The 23,578-nt window shown below is 44.6% G+C and overlaps 1 protein-coding gene across 7 annotated transcripts; it reads left to right on the top strand.

Moving 5' to 3' along the window:
• Nucleotides 1-6,424: 6,424 nt before the first annotated feature.
• On the top strand, nt 6,425-22,376 carry NUDT5 (nudix hydrolase 5). 7 transcript variants are annotated; one of them, XM_078598743.1, is made up of 9 exons: nt 6,428-6,868; nt 11,333-11,399; nt 11,510-11,577; nt 12,410-12,462; nt 13,551-13,658; nt 14,780-14,875; nt 16,111-16,212; nt 18,594-18,647; nt 19,460-22,376. In XM_078598743.1, the coding sequence occupies exons 2-9, from the start codon at nt 11,346-11,348 to the stop codon at nt 19,564-19,566; spliced, it is 642 nt and encodes a 213-aa protein (XP_078454869.1). In that variant the 5' UTR covers nt 6,428-6,868; nt 11,333-11,345; the 3' UTR covers nt 19,567-22,376. The 7 variants fall into 7 exon arrangements, with proteins under 7 accessions (XP_078454874.1, XP_078454869.1, XP_078454870.1 ...); XM_078598741.1 differs by lacking the exon at nt 6,428-6,868 and adding an exon at nt 8,501-8,666; XM_078598742.1 differs by lacking the exon at nt 6,428-6,868 and adding an exon at nt 8,505-8,654.
• Nucleotides 22,377-23,578: the final 1,202 nt, after the last annotated feature.

Genomic DNA, 23,578 nt, shown 5'->3' with positions numbered 1-23,578 from the left:
CAGGGCCGCTATTAACATGTGCGTTTATTCGCAGCGATGTCAGACTTTGTGAGTATTATCAGGATGATGAAATTTTTTTGTGGGTTACAGTACTCGAGTCGAAGGTGTATTTGTGTGTGTGAAACGCATTTGCATGCACGCGGGCATACAGGCATGTCAAGGCTTTTAATGATACAATCTCAGCACTGTGTGTGTTTATATATAATTGCATATAGCTTACGAAGCATATCATTTGCAAATACCGAGGGACAAATGCTTCACTCGGTTTTTGTTCTCTCTCCGCAAATAACATGCACACACCAAGCAAAACGACTGCGCCGTGATTTGCATCATCGCGAATGGTTGACTTTGGGAATAGATGTCGTGATAGATTACACAATGAGGAGGTGTCCTGTGCATCTCCCCTGTTATGTAAAGTCATATAATCATTATGGCGGTACACCGGGGTACCAAAGAATACAGAGTAGCCGAGGCAATTAAATGGATTATTTCTAGGACACAATTTTTTTCCAGGGGTGTTACTTAACTCCGCGACTGGGATACCAATCGATCCGAAATCGGTGCCACTCCGCGATGTCGAAACGCAGCGAGGACGATTGCGCTGAAACCCTCAACGTTCGTACGCATTGTAGTGGTGCATCGTGTACAGCTCATCGAGATGAGTCGATAGCCGCATCGCCGACCGTCAACAGGCTAAAATTGACTGCATCACGGACATTATGCGAGAGCCATAAGGTTCATATGTGTGTGTCAACCTTGGCTTTCCTTAATACAGTGGCGTATAGGAGGGGAGCGGTGGCGCAGTGGCTAGCGCACTGACCTATGAACCCAGCCAACCTGCGTTAAATTCTCGACCACGGCTATAACATCGAATAGTGAGTGATATCTGAACTGGTCCTGGGGCCCCCACCAACAACCCGCACGGACTCCCGTGGTGAAGTATGGTCAAATCCCCCATAACTGCCTCGGCGTGGAGAAGGCTTCATCCAACAGTGGCTTGACAACGAGCGATCCATTAATACTGTATTCCCATAATCGTGTTTTATATCATTTAAATAATATTGACTTATAGAGTAAATGGCGGCTTGCCATCTATTTCCACCTCCATGTGGCGATGGCTCTTTCCGAGCTCTCTCCGAGCTTACATTTACAAGCAAATTTCTTACATTGACATGCTAATCTCTCACAATACAATGGCCACCCCCACAGCTTCGTTTGTAAAGATTTATCCGATCTTACATTGACATGCAAATTTCATCTCTAGCCCCGCCCAATGACCCTTGGGCTAATCCCATCTCAAACCTTTATAACTCTCTGCCTTAGCAGCGCTCCCTCCAACAGCCCCAACAGCTCACCCGCTATATTTTCACCTGATGACGATTGCTTGTGTTGCGATCGAAATGTCGTGATATTATTTGTATTATTTGTTCTATCTACGTGGCTTTACCGAAAGACCCAAAGAATATAAAATTGTAATTCGTTACATATTGAAAACATTGCGTTGCACTGTGCTTCTATGCTCCCACGTCTATGTGCCCCCCACCTTCAGCAAACCCGCACTGACCAGCGTGGTGAAGTATGGTCAAACAACCTCGACGTCCCCCCCCCCCCCCCACGACATAAGGAGGCCCTCATCCAGCAGTGGATTAACAACATGGCTGTACGTGCTCTATATTTGTTTATTGACACCCATGAACCTTGTCCAGAACAGGCTCAAGTTAACCTTTTCAATGTACGTCATGCAGGACCAAATTGTACATACACGAGGGTCAGCGGGGGTTGTAATGACTCCACAAAGTCCACCTCGGATTTTCTGGTCTCAGGCGTGTATGTTGAACTTCTTTAGCACCGTACGTAGACCACCGAGCTGATCGGAGGTGATAATGCGTTCAGGTGGATTCGCTGATAAAATTGAAATATGCTAAGGAGTGGCTCCATCGAGCTCGCTCGCTCGTAGACACAAAATCTCAGACACTCATCGATTCGCATCACTTAGACCAGGGGTCGGAAACCAAAACCCACAGAGAAACTGGAATGCGCTGCCAGTGGCTTCATCATCATCAGAGCTCTCTCAAATAGACACCCTTAAACTCACACAGACAACCGCACACTCACAGATTCACATAGAGACTCATTCGACAGTGGCTTTGCAGGTTCCCAGGAGAAAGCTGGCTGCTGGGATCCCAGCACCGGTGGCTTCATCATTATAACCACAACGTTGACTTTGTGTTCCAGTGATCAATTTACAGTAAGTACACACGTACGCTGTTGTCTGTCACCTGCGACTGGAAACCCCCTAGGTGGATTATGTTGCCTTCTCAACCTGGAGCCACGAACCGACACAGCTGAAGGATGACCGCTTTCACCTTCCCGTAGATTTGATGAACTGTTACGATTCATGGTCGCGATTAGATGAAAACAAGATTCGATTATTGTTATCTCGTGTTGCCATCTCGTTTTTCTTATTGGGCCCCTCTTAAAAACGCGCTTCTGAACTCTTACCCAAAATAAATCGACTCGTTTTTTCTGTCGAGTTTTTATTTGCGCTATGCAATGGAAATGTAACAACATATCAGTCAATAATTTAAAAACATTTATATTACTCACGTGAGCTTTGAACATCAATGCAATGAGTCGATGCATCGTCATGCACTAGTAATATAGTGCTGTACACATGAATATTGTCCAATAGACGGGCCAGACTGCGTCTCTGTCTAAAATCTGTTCTGAGTCTATATACAAAATCATAATCTTTATCCAGAAGATAAATATATCCCATTCTACCTCCATATGGACATTGCATCGCTGACTAAATTCTTGCCGATTCAAAGTGGTATTTCAATAGGGTTATAACCAGTGGCGAAGTATGGTCAAACAAATCCCCACGGCCATCACGGCGTAGGAGGCTCGCATCCAGAAATTGGATTGACAAATTGGTTATTGGTATGTCCTTGCAAAACAAGGCATTGTTTTCAACCGCATGCTCGATGTTGTAAGCCCAAAAGCGGAGCCTCATAAAACACGCAAATGCACCCTGGTATGCGCCTACATTGAGGGAAATGGCCATTGCTCGTTAATGATCTTAAAACATGACCTCTGCTTCCCAATAGAGCAACGTAACAACTGGTTCCAGATCTAAGGGTGGCGCCAATACCTGATTAAAGATTAACTGCTTTATGATGTAGGTGTTGGTCTTTTGGTCACCGGAGTCTCATTTTTTTAAATCTCTGCATGTCAGGCGTGAGACTTTTAAAGAACACACACAATTTGTTAACAGCACACAGCACTCACGCATATGCAAACACCATTAGCATTTCCTAAATAAATGAATCGTGGTTGTCTTAGGTCACCATCAATACTAGATTTTAGCAAACATGACCGACTAACAGCTTCAGCGGTGCAGTGTTTAAATAATTTTACCAGGTCGCAAATAATCCCCTCTCGTGCCCAATTCGTGCGGCTAATGTGTCTGCCGTGAATACATATATGTATCGTGTTCCGACTTATGAAAAATGTTACTAATGAACGGGTCTCAGAAACGGAACCAATTATGATCGTAAGTCGGGGACTGTACTTGATTTAATGTCGTTTTGAAGTGGTCTCATATGGCCACGGGTCGTATTAAATGAAGTCGCAGATTCTCCACCACTTGTATGGCGAGTTTGTCTAATCGGATGCACATCCCTGACTGCGGGCGCACAAAACCAGACCTGGGGTCAACTGACATTACAATTCCAGCCGCGTTGTTAGCTGAAATTACACTTACATTTATCTTCTTGGTTCTTTCGGTAAAGTCACGTAGAAGGGAAGTAATAAAAGAATAAAAATAAAACATAATAAAACAATTCTCACGACGTTTCGGCCACAACGCAAGCAGCCGTCCTCACCTGAGAAACGTGAGAATTGTTTTATTATGTTTTATTTTTATTATTTTATTACTTCCCTTCTACGTGACTTTACCGAAAGAACCAAGAAGATGAATCCCTGCAGTCACGAAAGCTTTAAATCGAAATTTTACACTTACATTTGTGATTGCAGTTCATTACGAATCACAAAATTACAACCGTAATTGACCCCGGCTTTGTATATGACTGCCAGAGAACGAATGAATTGAGTGCAACAATTTACTATCAAGTGAGGTTGACACAAGTCGTTCATCCGTCTTAGACGTGTCGCGTCCGCCCTCTATTGGATACATTGCATACTGCTGTTGTACACATAATAGGGTGTTTCCCCTTTTTTCTGGCAACAAAACTGACACCTTTTTACAAGGATTCATGTCTACATTAACCACAATACTTGCAGTCAAATGCAAACAAAAAACACGTCCCTTAGTGTGGACCAATCAGTTTCAAGGACAATGCATATATTATCAGTGTATTTTGTGTTTGCATTTGACTGCAAGTATTGTGGTTAATGCAGACATGAATCCTTGTAAAAAGGTTTCAGTTTTGTTGCCAGAAAAAAAGGGGGGGAAACCCTATTATTATGATTTGGTACTGGCAAAGGAGGTCTAATGATGCTGTTGTACAAGCTATGCTTCATTACGGAGCTTGGCTTTCCCATGAAGTACTGTACATGTACGGTAATTGTCTTCAACCCTCCTGGCAAGTGGGAAGTCAGGTCAAATAACAACCCCCCGCCACCACGATCCAGCATTGGATTTATTAAAGGCTCTCATGGTGTACTGCAATACAATAACCGCAGTTCACCACAAAGTGGCGGTTACATCACCACGGCGCTTGTGCCATGCTAGGTGCACTTTGAGGCCCGTTGACAGGTCACGAAATAGCCCCAGGTACTATGGGTTGACTGCCTGAGATGACTGGCAGATGCACCAACTGTGGTCCCCACTGTGCCAAGTCTCCGCGCTTTATCCGCACGGCGCTCTGCTCGTTGTTTGTGAGCGTCCCTCGTCTGCCCCTCCGTTGCTCCTGGAGGGCGACAGCCTCCAACTCTCCAGCAGCATTCTTCATGAACTTCTCCACAGAGACCGATCTTGACACTGCTGTTGCCCAAGGCAGACAAAGAGGGCACGGCTAAATTGAGCAGCAGGAATTCTGGAGCGCTGGACAGGAGTAGGAATCACCTGTCCAGCGCTCCAGAATTCCTGCTGCTCAATTTAGGAATCACCTGGTCAAAATATCGGGGGTGGCAGAGAGGGGGACGAGCAGCGTGTGTTTTCACAGGGGGCGGGGAGAGGAGAGGGAAGAGATTTGGTGGAGATGGCCACACAGAAGTCTTCAACCCTCCTGGCAAGTGTGAAGTGTGCATTTTGTCTTCTTGGTTCTTTCGGTAAAGTCACGTAAAATGGCTACTTGCGTTGTGGTCGAAACGTCGTGAGAATTATTTTATTATGTTTAATTTTTATTATTTCCATTTTACGTGACTTTACCGAAAGAACCAAGAAGATGAATCCCTGCAGTCACGAAAGCTTTAAATCGAAATTTGTGCATTTTGTGTTTAGTTTGTCCTCCCCCCTCTCCCACCTCCGATTAGCACTGCTGGGCACGTACGGTGCGAAAGAAATTCAACTTACATACGTGTGATGGTGCACGCCTATAATTATCCAGCACTGTGACACACGTTGTGCAACTTCCCTTCCCCTGGGCGAGCTGCTATACCCTGGCTCGCCAGGAGAATGCAGCTTAGCGAACACGTGGGGTCCACGAATTCAGTCTGGATGGGATAGAGTGTTTCCCCCTTGCACGAGTGGGGTTTCCCCGGGTGCTCCGGTTTCTTCTCGCATATAAACACTCATTCATTGACCGACAACATCTTCACATATATATAAAGCGAGCTGCAGTGCTTGTGTTATTGTTGTAATTATTATAGCTCAAGGCTCGCGTATATAAATAATTGCAATTGTTTATGTACGCGAACCTTGAGCTAATGTAGATATAGATGGCTAGGGATTCAACGTGATTTACACGAGGCTTGAACAGATGTCAACATACTGTCAAGATAGCAGTGTAGAGTAATTAAATATTTGACTTTGGGTTTACACAACACAGAACGTGCTGTTCTACTGCAGTGTTTCACAACCGGTTTGACATGTACTCATGGCAAAATCACAAGTGGTGCCGCATCATTTGGGGATAAAGGGCAAGGGGAGAACCGTGTAAAAAAGATTTAACTACACATATTTGTACCATTTTATTTGACAGGCACTATTCTACTTTACCCAGTGTTGACATCCCCAGCGTTTAACAGTGCTGCTTTTGTGTATTTGGATTGTCAGCCAACACCGGTTACAACCCCAAGTCGAGTGCACCGAGTGTTCTCTTTTAGCTCCGCCCCCCCCCCCCAATACGTTCCATTGATTGGCTACCACATTCAGATAAGCCCCTCCCCCCCTCCCCCTTTACTTGTATTTAAGAGTTTGTCTCTTGGAATTTTTCCTCACTTGATACAGTAAATCTAGCTGTGACGGTCCCACCTGATGACGGGAGACTTGTGTTGCCTCCGAAACGTCGTGATTTATAATTGTATTTCTATTATTTATTTTTACCTACGTGACTTTACCGAAAAAACATACGAGTATGAATCCTTGCAGTCACGAAAGCTTCAAATCTAGAAGGAAAGAACCTTTCACTGTTCGCAAGCTGGGGCAGACGAGAACTTTCCGTGCCGTTCAGTGGCCGATCCACCACCCTCCCCACATCATCTCTCCATTGGTTTCGTATTCGCGGTTGAAATGATTTGGTTCACCATGCCGCGGAATGAACATACTGTAGTGTAATAACAAACTCGCATGTCGCACAAAGCCTCAACGCGTTTTACACGACGCCTAAGCGGTGGAGGAAGCCTGTTAGAACCAGGTGAGAGCTTAGTCCCCGTTTCTACTAAACCCAACGTGAGCAGACAGGTACATGGGGGATGGGATGGACTATTGACACCACACTTTATCTGTAAACACATTGGTCACCGTTGCTCCTGTGGATCTGTATGATCGCTGTGTCATTGCTTTATTTTGGTGATTTCGAAAAGTTTACTGGTTTGGCCACGTTTGTTGTAGTACGGAGTAAGACTGATGGCCTTAATCTAAGTTGTCTTGTGGTTGTTGTTGTTTGACTTACATCCCACTGGGATTTTTGCACACAGCGTTGGTGTACGGTGCTTTTTCTACAATATTTTGCTGTCTTTTCTTGGATTTTCTGTTTGCACTTAGTCACATATTCACTTTAAGATGTGTTCTTGTTCATGTTTTTGTTTGTTGCGGTTGCACCCGATTCAAGAGCCGAATGGCTCACGGCTTTACCTAATAAATGAACTTGAACTGTAAGAATGTTAAATACAGTCGGCGCGTGTATGTTATTATTTTAAGTTGTGTTTGGTTACATTAGACTCTCCCCCTCCCTTCTGTAAAAAAAAATGTTCCCTCCGATCGGTAGTCGCGGGCAGTGAGGCCAGACACCTTCGTGTTCTTCCCAGGTGACTTTTAAGACGCGTGTAAAAGTAAAAAAAACACAAATGTAACAAGGCGCGGATTCCCGAATGACCCGAGGAAGTTCATTCCACAATAGCGGAAACTGGCTGCGAAAAGCTTTGTCTCGTATAGAATAAAGTCCGGTCTTTGGAATCACAACGAGCGTGCCAGCAAGATATCCGTTGTCGCAGTGGAATTATAAGACGACAGCAGATCGGCGAAGTAGCCCAAATCATGAGTTTGGGTTGAGAGGCGCGCCGTGGTACAGTGAGGTAAGTGAGGTACAGTGAGGAGCTGGGGGCACGGGAAGTGACGCGGCGCATGCAGAACCCGGATGTAGCGGGTGGTGGGGGGAGGGATGAGTGGGGGTTGGAGGGGGGTTGAGGGTGGGGGGGGTTGGAGAGTGGTTGATGGTGGGGGGGGGTTGAGAGGTGGAGGATGGTGGGGGGGTAGGAGGGTAGGGGTTGGAGGGTGGTTGAGGGTGGGGGGTTGAGGGTGGTTGATGGTGGGAGGGGGGGTTGGAGGGGGGTGGTTGAGGGTGGGGGGTTGGAGAGTGGTTGATGGTGGGGGGGGGGGTGAGGGTGGGGGGTTGAAGGGTGGGGGGTTGGAGAGTGGTTGATGGTGGGGGGGGGTTGAGGGTGGTTGATGGTGGGGGGGGTTGGAGGGTGGTTGAGGGTGGGGGGTTGGAGACTGGTTGATGGTGGGGGGGGTTGAGGGTGGTTGATGGTGGGAGGGGGGGGTTGGAGGGAGGGGGGGGTTGGAGGGAGGGGGGGGTTGGAGGGAGGGGGGGGTTGGAGGGTGGGGGGGGGTTGGAGGGTGGTTGAGGGTGGGGGGTTGGAGGGTGGTTGAGGGGGGGGTTGAGGGTGGTTGATGATGGGGGGGGGTAGCTGAGGGTGGGGGGGGGGGTAGCTGAGGGTGGGAGGGGCAGCTGAGGGTGGGCAGTTGAGGGTGGGGGGGTAGCTGAGGGTGGGGGGGGGCAGCTGAGGGTGGGGGGGGGCAGCTGAGGCCGGGGGGGGGGGCAGCCGAGGACGATTGGGGGGTGTTTCCGGCTCTGGCTACGTCACGTGGTGTCACAGCGCGCGCCGTGCGAGTGACCCGGCAGCAGAGGCTGACCAGTGACCCTCCTCCTCCACCCCCTCCACCTCCTCCTCCTGCCGCCTTTCTGTGTTCACTCCGCGTCTACCTCGGCCTCTCCACCGTCCCTCCTCGTCACAACAACAACCCCGTGAGCTGCGGCGTAAGCTACCCCCGTGTTCACGCGTTACTAATGCGATATCTGCGTGTGCGACTGCGAAGAACGTCGAGTGTGTTGTTTGTGTTCGCACTGCCCTCCTGTTATTGGGTTTACTGAGCCAAGCTAATTAACACGACGTCGTGTTAATTAGCTTGGCTATATCACAAGCAAACATTGTGACACCGTAAGCACGGTGCGTATTCTTTGATTATGCATCGTTTAATAATCACGGATTTCAGTTGATTAGCCTGGAGGACTTAGATGGCCTATTTGGCACGAAAGTGCTGTTAATTCGAGTAATGGCTATACGCAATGTGGTCCAGATGTTTTGTGACCCCTAATTAATTGACGCCAACATCTTCCCCCCCCCCCACACATTTTTGCATGTTAATTTCTGTTTTAAATAAAACCTTTTTGAGAATGAATTTGATGAGGGAAGGGGGGGTCACAAGACATATGGACCACCCTGTCCTGTGGTGCTGAAACATCGAGGCAGGCGAAGTCACCCTCTTGTTATATTAATATTACTAAGCCCCACGCCACCCTTATGTGTCACGTGGAGTTATTGACACCCCAGGCTAAGGTGCAGCCCTCTCGCAATGGGTGGCTCACACCGCCCGAGGGTTCCTCCCCACTGAGAAATATCTCTGTCTGAGTGGGGAGGTCTAGAGGGTATTTGGCCTTCTCGTCCACGCCTGCCAGACGACGTCGTCTCGTAGAGGGATTATTCACATTTTACCCCACCACACGCCACATGGACATGGCGACCTGCGGCACGATTTAAGACAATCTTGATTTGAAGCTTTCGTGACTGCAAGAATCCATACTTTTTGGTTCTTACCGACGTGACTTTACCAAAATAACCAAAGATTACGACTTAAGACACTTGGCCAGGGTTTCAAAAGCCGCACCGTGACACAAAATGCTGATTTCCTGGTGAAGGGCAGTGGGCCGAAACGTCACGATGTTTACTTCACTCATTGACAGTAACCGTATTATTTGTTTGCACTTGTTAATGGACCTGTTAATTCATGTACATTATACGTTGTTGTTTCGTGTATAGGCACCTTTATACAGTTGTAATGCGTGACATTGAGTAATGTTTGGGCATGCATTGTTGCCTTTCACCACGAACCAGCTCGTGCTAATGAGAGGCGTAACCCCTCTCGTCTTGTTTTCAAATGTAAACACTCAGAATGGGGTGTTCGGGTGCAACACTGCATATTACGCCCTGATCAATGAAGCTACTACACCCAATGCAGGATCTGTGTACGTTGGGTGTAACCCGTCTTTCCCAAAGATGTGGGCATGTCGGATGTGCAACGTTCTACGTGTTGATGATTGCATCTGACAGGTGAAAGTTAGTTTTTTCAGTGGCAAAAGTATTGTTGGTTGGGCAAAGCTTTGATAGATGAACGTAAATACACGTGTGTCACGAGGGTGAAACGGATGGAAAGTTCAAATATTATTATTATTCAATGTATTTAACCACTGTCAAACCGTGTGCACATACATATATTTTGTAATACGATTTTGTTGTGTTTTCAGCGGTTTGAATGGTATCAAATCCCAAAGAAAGCACTAAAGTACATTGATATAAAATGCCAGTTACAGCTGGAACGCATTAGGGTATTCCTGCCAAATGCCACATTGACATTTTTCATGTTGACCAGTACACAGTAGAAGAGTTGCTTCACCAACCTTGCACTGGCCAGCATGGTGAAGTTTCGTGAAATCATGACCTACGTGGTTTGTGGGGGGGGGGGCTCTCATCCAGCGTTGGAGTGACAAAAGAGGGATTTAGAATTAGATAACTTACCCCCATCAAAACCACGTTTGTATACTATGTTTACCTATGTCCTATATTGAGATACAGGACTTCCAATGTACCTGCTATTAATACAGTACAACATTGCATATCTTCCCCGCTGGAAACCGAAGTTCTGGCAGATATTTCAAAAGGTGGGATATGAGAACATCTATGGAAAATTTCAGTTACGCCACGTACAAATAGGTTACTGTACAATATTGCGAAAACTGCTTTAAACATGGGGCAGTGCTCGATGCTTTGGCAGTAAGCGAATGTTTGCGTGGTTAACAATCCATTACTGTTGGCTACGTATAGTGTGTAAGAGCAATTTGAAACATACATACATACATTCAAACTTTCTGTGAAAATCTCTATTTGAAGCTTGTGAAAAGGTCGGATTTTGTGAACGTCTGCAAAGATGACAGTTACCCCACCCACATACTGCACGAAGTGTGGGTGGCTACATGGTCAGGGTGTATTTGCAACAGTCGGATGGATACGCGGTGCACTTTATTGTAAATGGAAAATGTACGTGTATTGCAGCATTAAAGTAACCGCAGCAAGTCTTGCCTGTTTTCTGTCAGACATAGTGTCACATTCCATGGAAGTTGAATTACTTTGTTCACTGAAGATGACGATTTGCATACATTTACGTGTTTGGTGTGAGACTTCATTCAAATCAGAATATTAGACTATCCCAGGCCAACGAGTGAAACCAATAAACCTCTGGACCATAAATGTAGAGGGCCAAAATTGGAAAATGTGGCCTTTCTTGAATATTATTCAACTTTACATCAGTTGCTCAATGGTGATCACCTATGGGTATAAGATAATGACAACAGTATTTTTTAAATTTCAGTTTAAGGAAGAGAATGGAGAAAAAAGATGGTCCTCATGCTGCTAAGTCAAAGGTGGTTAAGGAAGAGGTGAGTCAGTTTCTGAATCGGTAATTCCAGCATCACAATGTTTAATTTCACAAAGGATTGCAAGAATTTTGAATGGCATCCAGAAACACCTTCCTCTAATCTCATCGTAGGCTCTCTGGACTGGAAAATGGCTTAAAGTGGAACAGACAACATACTCGGATCCAAAAGGACAAATAAGGTCTTTTTCAAAGTCTTGATTTTTGTTCTTTTACATTTATATTTTAAGAATTCCTTTGCATTACTGTAAAATAATATGGTTAATACTGGAGTTGTAGCCCAGCGGCTCACGCACGACACTACGAACCAAGCTACTTGAGTTGGATTCCTGCCTATTGCTAACATTATTACTGTCTAAACTGGTCCTGGGCCTCTTTACCAAAACCGTACTGACTAGCGCGGTGAAGTATGGTCAAACAACCCCCATGACTGACACATGCATGGGGAGGACGTTCATCCAGCAGTGGATTGACAGTGGGCCGTAGATTAAAAAATACTACATGAATATGTATAATCCTGGTATTATGCTCAGCACCGGTTGCTATAGTAAAAATACTATTAACCTATACAGTATCTCTTCCAATGTTATTTCCCTCTGTAGGGGCCCATTTTGGGATGAGTACTTTTCTCTCTGCCTTAATGCCTATATCAGCAGCACTATGTGTGTTTAGTAAATGTGTAAAGATCCATCGATTAAAATCGATTCTTACGTTCACGATACTTACGTAGAATTGTGTGCGTAAGAATCTCTTAATACCCATCCATATATGTTGTATATGATTGGTTGACGAAGTTGCAATTGGTTCACGTAAGACCCTTTGCAGCTACTAGAAGCGCTGCATTCTCCACCGTGGCCAGTAGGTAAATTATTGTTGCATTGAATCTTGACCCCGAACATTGACAATTTCACCATATTTCAATGGGGGGAGAGTAATTTTAAATATATATGTGCACCTATTTCAGAGTCAGATGTGAAATTGTACGGTGAATCTCATGAACGGGTTTCTCTGCAGGACCTGGGAGACCGTGAAAAGGACAACAAGGTTGGCGAGCTGCGGCAGTGACGGTGAGGACCGCCACTGGCGTCTCCCGTTGCGCAAAGCGTCGCCTCGTAATTAATCGTCGGCAAAAATGGCACGAGGAAAACTGTCGTAGGAAAAAAAATGGCTCAGGAGAAAAGTGCAGGAAAAAATGGCACAGGTAAAAACTTAAAAAAATGTCACTATCAAACAGGACTACTTATAACTTGTTAGTACAGTGCTCACAGTTATATTCAGATCTGAATTAAAGAGATGATTATCCCTAAACCTCGATGATTATTTGTTGTGCCATTTTTTTCTAGTTTTCACCTGTGCCGTTTTTACTCGTGACATTTTACTGTGATGTCTTTACTGTGCCGCTTTTACCCGTGCCGTCTTTGCCGGCCACCCCTTGCAATGACATCTCACAGGGGCCCTTCCATCTTCAGTTTAACGACCTTTTCAAAGAAGAGCTGTCTGGTAATTTTAGTTAATTTTGAGCAATTACCCAAATTTGTCTATCTAGTGGTGTTTTGTTCACTTTCAGTTCACTAATATTTCGTAACTTTGTGTTATCAGCACAAATGTCGTCAAACACGAGATAGCAAATGCTTTGTGAGTAAACACACTGTCAGATTGCAAAATACAAATACATCGTGTTCCATGTCAAAACAAATCATGAAACGCAAACACTCTGCATAGATGCACACTGACAATCTAACGTATCTCAGTTGGCATTTTCAGGGACCCTAAAACATGAAAACTTTATTTTACAAGCAAAGATAGGATTGCTTTCAATTAGAACAGTGTGTTTTCATTGCACTGTAGACAATGATTTTGTTGGCTTAAATGCATGATAACCCAACGATAAAGCCAAGTCCCTTACAACTGTTGCTCACTATGCGGGGCTGGCTGTCATGGATACTCACTTGCACTATGCATGTTGTCCGACAAAAACAACCAGTGGCCACGCAGCGACAAGTCAACACCGGCACGCCCGGGGGAATTTAACAGGTTTTTGTAAAATAGGCAATGGTGAGTGCAATTGAGCCTAAAGGAAATATATATGTTTAGCTGTTGCGTTGCAGCTCATTCTACACCACCCCGCACACCCCCCCCCCCCTCCCACGTACAGGTGTAACCATCATGGCCATCCTCAAGCGAACACTGCACCACGACTGCCTGCTGCTGGTGAAGCAATTCCGGCCGCCCATGGGCTGCTACACGATAGAGCTGCCCGCCGGTGAGTTAGTCGTTTGACCATGAACACCACTAATTCTAACATTTCTTCTTGCAAATTTTGAACAATTACCTGTAAATGACTTAATTGGGAAGAAAAAAACCACAGCAATATTGCCCTACTTCTGGTTGACACATGATTTGCAAATAGGACACATTCCCATGTGCAGGTCGGCTATGCATACACCTAGAGCACCATAGGGAAAGCTGCCACCAGGGGTCCCTTTGGCAAGACTGCAGCAGGGCCTTGGAATGGTTGAGATGAGATTGAGTTACTTAGGCATTTAAGAGCCATTTAAATGCAAATCCTCAAATTCTGATCATCACCCTTTCTGTAAATGACGAGAAACCTGTTGGGCAGAAGAGTGCATGCGAGCTGGAAATAAATGGGTGATCTTGATCATTGGCCCAGTCCTCCCATCAAGCATTGCACATTTCATGACCACTACACTGCACGTGTAAGGCACTCGGGCTTGTTTAAACCATTAGTCCTAAAGAGTCAACATTGCCTGGGACAGGGGGTGCAGGGAAGAAAAATACCGATTTCTTTAAGCCTTCCCTTCCCATCCAAAAGACATTTTCCACCCTCTCCTGTGCCATCACGGGGGAGGTGCTAAGGGAGATGTGTATCTAAAGGCGGTGACAGCCTAGCAGTAACTCGTTCTCCACTTGTTGCAATCGTTTACGGTTCTAATCCAGCGACCGCCCTGATGTTTATTATTACTAACCATGATAAAACATGCCGTCTGCTTCACATTGGACATTAGAGATCCCTTGCCATCATTTGCAACATTAGGCTATTGTGTACCGTTTTTGGAGTAAAAATATGCCAAATTATAACACACATTGCACAATTGGTATTATACATAGTAATCATCCCTCCCTACTGGCAGACGTATGCCCCAGGTCACCCTTGCAAAAAATAACTATCCTGGTCTTTTGAAAATAAACTTGAAACTTTCCATCCCTTGCACCCTAGCTCTCGCTGTGTCGATGTATATCTTAGTGTTCTGGGGTTTCATGAGGGTGTGTGTACGAGTGCTGTGCTCACTCACGCAGGAAAGGAGAGTTCTGTGTTAAGACGCTGACTTGGTGTGTGCGGTGTGTATGGGATGTGCGGTGCAGGCCTGGTTGACAGCGGGGAGACGGTGCAGGAAGCTGCTCTACGGGAGCTACAGGAGGAGACCGGCTATCACGCTGAGATCACTGGCGTATCTCCAGGTCTGCATATCCGACTGGCAGCTACTTCTAAAAAGTCATTTAATTTTGCCTCCGTAAATGCAGCAAGACGTTTCAAGAATAGCTGCACGTTTTACTGGTGCAGCATTTCCACCTACTTGTTGTGTGCAGGATCAAGACACTTGCATTTGCAAGATAATTTTCAGTGGGTGACTCTCTGCATTGCAGGTCTTCAATTGAAATACACTTAGTGAAAAAAATGCTAAAACCATATTAAGAAATATTATTTTTTTTGGCCAAGGTGAAAACCTTTTGTAATTATGGAATGGATTTCTTCAATCAATTTGCAACTGAACAGTCGGTCAATGAATGAGTAGCGAAGCCACTCAGGAGGTTATTGCTATACAGCTGGCACCTCTGATATCTGGACTTCACGTGGAGAGTTGTTAGCTTGAACACCATCGAGTATAAAAACATTTGTCAACATGTGCGCATCGCTTTGCCTTTTTGGTAGGGCTGTACAATGCACCGCTCTCATCTGCAAAACTGAAAAACAGACTGGAGTATTTACACCATTGGAACCTCATTTGCCAGTAAAAAATATGATAATTGTTTTTTTACCCTTCTATCTGGCAAACAAAACTGACACCTTTTTTTTTTACAAGGAGTCATGTTTGCATAGACCACAATACCTGCAGTCATAATGCAAACAGAGTTATGTTTTTTTGTTTGCATTATAACTGCAGGTATTGTGGTCTATGCAAACATGACTCCTTGTAAAAAAAGGTGTCAGTTTTGTTGCCAGATAAAAGGGTAAAAAAACAATTATCAGACTGGAGTATTTTTTGAGATAGAACCTTGAAGGATGCCATATGAAAGTGATGTATGTGTGTTTAGCTGACAAGGTGTGTGCTCTGCTACCACATAATAACCAGGCATGGAAAATGAGCTGATCCCTGCCTCCTTTGGCACGTCTGGGTTGTACCGTATTCTCCAGGTTATAAGACATGCTTTTTTTCCTCTATTTTAAAATGTAAGTTCATAATCTAGTAGGTGTGTGTATGTGCGTGACCAGAGTTGTATAACCTTACTGACACCAGTCACGAGTTCAGAGTACATCTTACTTTCCATAGCTTCATATAACTCCGGGGTTATGGTAGTAAATGATTGAGGCATTTTCTCAGTGCATCTAGGATGCAGTTTGTGAACGAGGCATTGGCTCTTTGCATCGGGAGTGCAGTTTGTGAATGAAGCATTGCCATTGTCCTGCAATGCAGTTCTGTGCCTCGACCCGGGCATTTCCAACTGCACCGAGCTGCTCGTCTCTGCCGTCATCAACGGGGACGACCCTGAAAACCGGAGGCCTCAACAGGAGCTTGGTGAGTCGTCCCCACCGCTCGCTCCTTATTTTTTCACAAGCACGGTTAATCCGCAAGCTGGATAACACTGGTCAACAAAAAAAAAATCATTTTATGTAGATATACACATTTATTTCATATTTTATCTTCTGCAGTTTCTAATTGAAAATACAATATTTGATATCTCAAAAACCTGATGTGATGGACAAAAACTGATGGCAGATTTGCAATCAGCACCCCAAAATTACCTTGAAACCGTTGGAATACCTTATGCCAGAAAAAGTGTGTTGACCAGTGTAATCCATCCATGGATGATCGGAAGTTGACTGTAACTTGTTGTTGATGAATGTTAAGGTAAACGTTGATTATGAGTAAATAAATAAATCGTTATATTGATTTACTCGGGAAAACAGTAGTTAACTGTATCTGAAGACTCATTCTTATTGGAATGTTTGGAAAATATATGGTCCAGAAGTGTATTTATTATTTGAGGAAATTGGAGTAGAGAGAAAATCCACCAATGAGAGAGGATAACATTCAAAGATCCAGACACATGGGTTCATGAACACACTTGCTCTACTGCAATCTTCTGGCCACCTTGCAGCCCAGCACATTTCACAAGCCAGTGTGATTCACCAAACCTTGCGTTCAAAATGCTGGATCACAGGCGTGTCTCACCACGCCTAGTTGATGATTTTAATGGCTGATTGAAGTAGTGATGACGATGTTAACATGGATTCTGGTGGAACGATAGTGATAGCAGTCAGGGCTGTCCATAGGTTCCTGGAGGTCTGGGGGCTAGAGGCTGAGGGCAGAATGCCACTTGAAACCCCCTCATTCCTTTAAAACGAAAATGCAGGTCTGTTGTGGCACCCTCTTTTGTGTTAGGCTCAGGGCGAATTGTCACTTTTGCTTTACCCTCTGGGCATCCTGGAGATGCTCATCATAATGCATCTTGGTCCGAGTAATGATAATGTTGTATTTTTATTTGGTGCCTTACACTACATTTTAGTGAGAGCTCAATGAAATTATTAATCTCTCACAAGGGAGACTTTGCTGACTGATCAAGTCGAGAGACTATTTTGTAAGATACATGGGGAAAACATTTCTTCATTTTTTTTACCCTGCAATTGTATCCTGATTGTGCTCTTGGCATCATGCCACGGGAAGAAAAATCCATTTGGAACGCTCAGAGTGCAGCGCATCACCCCATATGAGAACACGGTCCAATGAAGATCTCACAACACACTGCTTATAAAATCTGTTACCTCGAAGCCATGATAGGGGGCAGCACTTTGCCATTCGTGTGCTATAGACAGAGTTGTTCATCGCATTGCAATCAGACCGATACTCTTTAATTCTCAGAGCTGAAATATAGGCAAATTCAGTGCAAATCTCAATAATGTTTTTGTTGTGCAGTCATTTGTGACTGGGTTGAGACAATCTCACTGTCCCCATACAACAGGAGTTGAATCTTGGGCAGCCGTCCATACTCAAATCCACGATCTCATCGGTGCCAGCTCAACTCTGACCTGAGCCACCTGGCTAAGTTGGGGCAATCTTTAAAGTATTGCATTTGAGATATGGCTTTAGTACACATCTGTCCACTCCTAACAATGAGGATGTCACAGGGTATTTTCCATCCACTTTTAAGCAGATGGTGCACTTTGATAACGAATATAGCTGGAGGACAGGGACATTTTGACATGTACAACCATTTTGTCAATCCACTCCTGGATGAGCCCCCCCACCCCATGCCACGTGGGTCATGGGGATTATTTGACTATACTTTACCATGCTGGTCAGTGAAGCTTTCTGAAGGCAGGGAGCATGTACAAGGAAGCATAGTATGGTACATTAATGGACTTTGCTGTTCTGCCCTTTAAACATCCTCTGTAATGTAAATTTCTTTCCTTCTTTTTCAGATGAAGGAGGTATGTGTCCTTCATTACCCAATACCTATTGCAAACTAAGTATTTTAATATTTCCACTAAATATATTTAACATAGCCTAATAAAACTACAAATCTACCAGGCACAGACTTAAAAGCATCGGAAAAATTATACAATCGAGTGTTGATAAATGTAATTGTTGTATAAAGCCCCGATATACACGGAGGTTTGCCAAACAAGACATTCAACCCAGAGTTAAGTTGAGAAGCTTGTGCACGTAGGCCTGTTTTTACGAGGCTCCATTTCATACTCTTCATTATTTATTGAAAAAATATATAAAATACAGGAGCTCACACTGTGTATTGTTCAGGTATAATAAGGCAGCAGCTTCATCACTGACACTAGTCACGTTTTCTCACCAATTCGTTTATACTACGGAAGGTTAATTGGTAACAGTGAAACAATGCTACTGGTGTGTTCTTTATCCGTTTGTCCTTTCTGTTTTCCCAGAATTTATTGAGGTTCTGTTGGTGCCAGTCAATGAGCTTCTGCAAAAGCTGACAGGTGAGTGTGTGTTTATGCTGGGGGTAATTATTTATATGCTCAGAGCCTCAAAATATGCTTTCTCCCCTTTTTCAACTCACGCGTCTATCTGCCAGTGCAATAATGCCCTGTCTGCGTTGCAAAGTGCGCAGTTATTCAGGAAGGAAGTAGAGGCATTGGCTTGGAGTTTTTGCTCCTGCTTTATTAATGGCAAGTGCATGAGTTACTGGAGATTTTCTCTGGCAGAGAGTGAACTATGCAATTAAGACTGTTGCTGCTTACATTTTGAAAGTAGATGTTGAGAGTGGTTTTAACCCTTTTTACGCTGTTCGTAATAGAGTGTATCGCCCATTGTTTAATTGACTTTTAGGTGACAGCCTCCTCATGCCGTGTTGGTCTTGGGGGTTGTTTTACCATACTTAACCATGCCAGGCAGTGTGGCTTTGTGAAGTGGGGGAGGGTGGTCAGGACCGGTCCAGATAACGCTCATCTGGCTTTAGTCGTGGATGGAAGCTAACTCTGGTTGCCAAGTTCAAAGTGCTGTGGGCCAACCACCTCTGCCACAACATATCTCGAACGTGCACTGTTCTGCGACATTTCTGAATGGATTAATCCCATAACACTCTAGCACAATTGGAATACATTGTGAGGGGGGTGGGGAGGGAAGTCTGGCACTTACCTAAACCTAGACAACAGTTAACGATCACACTGACCCAGCCCCAACATTAATTATAGCAATCCTCCACAGCAAAACATAAACCTGGGCAGTGAGAGACTGCTAATAATGTTCCTAAAGGTACAATGCCTGCCTCGTTCCTGGTTCCTCCACGCAGAGATGTCCAACAAGGGGATGGTGATCGATGCCCAGGTCCATATCTACGCAATGGCTCTCGCCCAAGCAACGGCCAAGCCCAACCTGCTGCCACTGCTCAAGGCATAGGACATCGAAAACAGGGAATACCATCTGACCGACCAGATGGGGACACCAAAAATACCATGCGGCGAACACCTACCAGATCGCGTGGGATTTTTACACAATGCGACGCCATGCCAAGGCTGTCGTGAAAGTAGAGTGGGTGTGTGTGTGCGTGTGTACGCGTCTTTGTTTGGGGAGCGGTACTGCAGGGGTTAGCGTACTGCACTACGAAATTTGGCAACCTAGGGGCCCTCTTCTAAGTCGACTCAGCCTGAAATGGGTACCTGGTGCAGTGTGTAAACATCACTGCTAGGAAGACAACGGTGGCCGGACGTGATGCTAGCCTTGTTAGCCATGCCTGCCTTCATAGATAGTCGTTCGCAGCACTTGCCCCAACAGCCTGTGAAGGCTATAGGGGGAATAATTCCTTGTTATGTGGTAGTATAGTAATTTGCGCATTGCGCTATGAACCTGGTAACCTTAGTTTGGTTTCCGGCAGCAACTAACATCAGTGGTGATTATCTGAACCGGTCCTGAGCCTCAAAGTGGACGCAACAGTAAATGAGTACCATGTGCGACGTGTAAAAATCAGCACTGGGGAGACAAAGGCAGCTGGGTGTGGTGCTGGCCACGCAACCACCCTCTCCTGTGCTGTGCCAGCCTTTATTAGGTGATAGCTAACAGTACTTGCCCCAACAGCCTGTGTGGGCTCTATGGGGGACCTTTGTATGTGTGCTTTGGTTGGTTGGTTCCTTTTAAGTGTGGTGATTTCAAAATAGTCTTTGTCCTTTCGTCACCTATACCTCACCTCTTCTTTTCCAGTAGACTGAGGTTTAGCTACGAATTCCCATGGTGCTTGCTTTCTTGGCTACATGAGCTGGTGATGTCCTATTTATTGATCTGATCAAGGGGCACCAGACTCATGGTTGGATATTTGAGATCTTGTATAGCAGAGCATAGCTTTTATTTGGACATCTTCATGATGCCTTTGCCAAAAATAGTCACATCTTGTCTTGAGCTAATTAGCAATACCCAGAGTGCAAATCCAATTTTTATTTTCTTACATTCCATTTTTATTTTGTTTATTCCCTTACTGATTCTCAAGGTTTTCAGCAGGGTCCTGCATTGGGATGTTTGGCCAATTTTTCAATTAATAATTAATCAGTGTCACGTGGGAGGAAACCAGATTATCTGTTGAAAACCCAGGCATGCCAGGAGGTAACACTCCCAGCTTCTCAGCAATGGATTCAAGACTCCAGTAATGTATTCAAGAATCCATTGTTGACCTCCCATCTTACACGACCTCACCGTGATCCATAACTAGTGGTGAAAATTTCACCATTGCTGTGGTCGGAGCCCCAACATCTGAGTAATGCGTCCACTGTTGACTTTCTTACAAATGGTTCATCGGCCTGTCTATCGTTTTGACGATGACATCTGTGAATGCTTGGTGTGCCAGTGTGAGGCTTTCTCCAGATTCGGGGGATAGAAAGCCTCTTGTATAGATTGATAGGTCATGGTGGAATGGTGATCATTGTTAGGGCCGATTACAACAAAAAATCCCAATGGAATAACAGTGGCTGAGCAACATTGCAGGAACCTTGAGTGGGATTTTAACTCTTGACCTTGTCACCTTGAATATTTTGTCTTGAGGTGCTCCTGAGTGAGTTACCCCATCGTGATTTCTCAATTGTCACAAAATAATACTAAAGTCTATTTTTTAAAACTCCGATGGGATTTTTTAACAGGCAACATTCGTCACTAACGCTGCCCTTAAAGAGGAAAAAATATATAATCGGCGACGTTACGTAGAAGGTCCATTGCTCAAAAACGTCGCCTATTATAATGTCCTTGTGGTCCATGGCGGTGTTATTGACAGAAGTGTTGAGATTTTGTTATTTGTGCTCGTGCACCACTTTCAACAGTGCATCACAACAAATGTATGGATTTTAAGACCAGTGCACTGTATTAACGTTGTCTTAGCTTGCACATCCAAATAAATGTCAATGTCTTCACTGTTACGGAACACAAAGCAAAGTGGTGTAGAATTGATTTTAGATTTAAATTACGGAAAACAATTGTCGTATAACTTGTTTTTATTTGTATCAAATTTACATTATATACAAGAAATACATCTGAAAACAGTGTTGAAACAGATACTTGCATTACCTGTAGCCTCGTGTGAGATTGTGAATGTTTTTTCATTTGCCTCCACCCGCGCTTGAGCGACTGCCGTGTGTAATGCAGTGCGGCAGCAGTGATGCTCCAACGAGGGTCAATTCACACCTTCCAGCAGCCGAAAGTGCAGCCGTAGAATTTATGTACAGTACAGTATTACAATAACGACCTCGGAAACGAGCATACATTCTCATGTGTTTTTGCGAGCTTCACAGCCAAATTAGAACAGTTTCGCCAACACGGCAAACATTGCTCATTTCGTAGAAGCACATCGTTAGCCGTGAGTGCAATTATGTTTCTTGCAAATTGGTTCGGCCTGGTGTCAAACAGAAGGTTTCATTGGAAGGCAGTGCAAAGGCACTTACAGTGGCCGTGAAACCGGTGACAATAATGACTAGTTTGTATCGATATGCGCCCTCAGTCATCTGGATGTTGATGAGAATTGCACACCTAACGATGGATCGATTCCATTTTTACACTCGTATGATACCTCTGTCAAATCACCCGCGCGATAACTGATTATGTAAGTCATGAAAAGTGTGCGATCATAGGCACATGCGTTACACAAAATTACAAATGAGTAGTGAACTTGTAATCATGAGATTAAATCAATCTTTTGTATCTTATTGCAACTCGAATAAAAATCTTAACGGTGATACCGATCCATCAAATCACTGGGGGGGGGGGACAGGGAGTGCATTGTGTCATGCGTAACGAAACTCAAGTTAGAAATGTTCTGTCAAGCTTGTACAAACAGTAAGCACATAGCACCTAAGCACATCTCCGTTCAGAGAATGGCTCAAATACCAAACGTATCTGCCCGTATTGTAAAGCAAACACAAATATCCCCGTTGATTTGAATAGATGCATGCACGTGCAGTAATTCGCCTAGGTTACATTGATATAAATATAAACAGGTGAATGTTCCTATATCTAAAATCATTCTGCAACAGAAAAACGTTTCGTAGAAGCAAACACCGGCACATTGTGACTCCAGTTGAAGAAGGTAATCAGCCCTGCCTTCGATTCAGTTGGGCGAGTGGCAGGCAGGTGGGTGAACAACTGGAATTCATTCCAATCCTAATTAGTTTTTTTTATTCTGCACTGATGCTACCCCACTGCCTGTCTGGCAAACCAGTCATGCAGGGAATCTGCACATATTGCATTGATTGACCTTAGGTGCACGGATGGGAGTCAATTACATTGCATTCCAAGTATTCCATCATACCACTGCGTAGGTTTTTTGTGGTTGTGCCTGTGTTGTTCGGCATATCTACTTAAAAGTGCTGGGGGCTCCTTCCAATGCCAAATTGGGTTCCACACATCAGGGAGTTAGCCATTCCATCATAACGCACCTTAAAAATGAACTCAAACCCCGAGTAACCAGCTGTCACTGCACACCTTCAAGTTTAATTCCAATGTAGCAAATAAAAACATGATCTTACCTTAGTTATCTTTCTCTGCCGAGCTGTTATGGTCTCGGCATTGCTACACATCACTAGCCATGATTAATCCACTGCTGAATGTAGGCCTCCCCAAGCCGTTGCCACCTCATGGTTTCCGTGATGTAACAATCCCATCTCGCGAGCACCTGCACACAAGTGGATTTCATTGCTTTGTGTGGATTTCATTGCTCCATCTCCTTTGTGGGTGGACTCTGGAACGTGTTCCATTTCTTGGCTGCCTCTCCACAAACTAGACAGCGAAACATTTATTTGGATAAAAAACATGATGTAATTAGATTTTAAATATATTGGATTTTAACTATATATTGGATTACATTGCAGGATCATGTGAGATGGCCGCAGCTTGAGGAGGCCTTCATTCCAGTGAAATGACGGGATGCCAATGTAATTTA

The sequence above is a fragment of the Lampetra planeri genome, chromosome 11, assembly GCF_965212315.1.
Source record: "Lampetra planeri chromosome 11, kcLamPlan1.2.h2, whole genome shotgun sequence".
In the NCBI taxonomy this organism is placed as follows: domain Eukaryota; kingdom Metazoa; phylum Chordata; class Hyperoartia; order Petromyzontiformes; family Petromyzontidae; genus Lampetra; species Lampetra planeri.
Note: the sequence above shows the minus strand (reverse complement) of the source record. Positions and strands in the feature narration are given on the sequence as shown.

Bases quoted from the DNA above. Each gene is read 5' to 3' on its own strand.
- NUDT5 (XM_078598743.1), top strand. From the start codon at position 11,346: ATGGAGAAAAAAGATGGTCCTCATGCTGCTAAGTCAAAGGTGGTTAAG. The intron at 14,876-16,110 runs GTCTGCATATCC...CCTGCAATGCAG, and splicing joins GATCACTGGCGTATCTCCAG to TTCTGTGCCTCGACCCGGGC. The intron at 16,213-18,593 runs GTGAGTCGTCCC...CTGTTTTCCCAG, and splicing joins GAGGCCTCAACAGGAGCTTG to AATTTATTGAGGTTCTGTTG.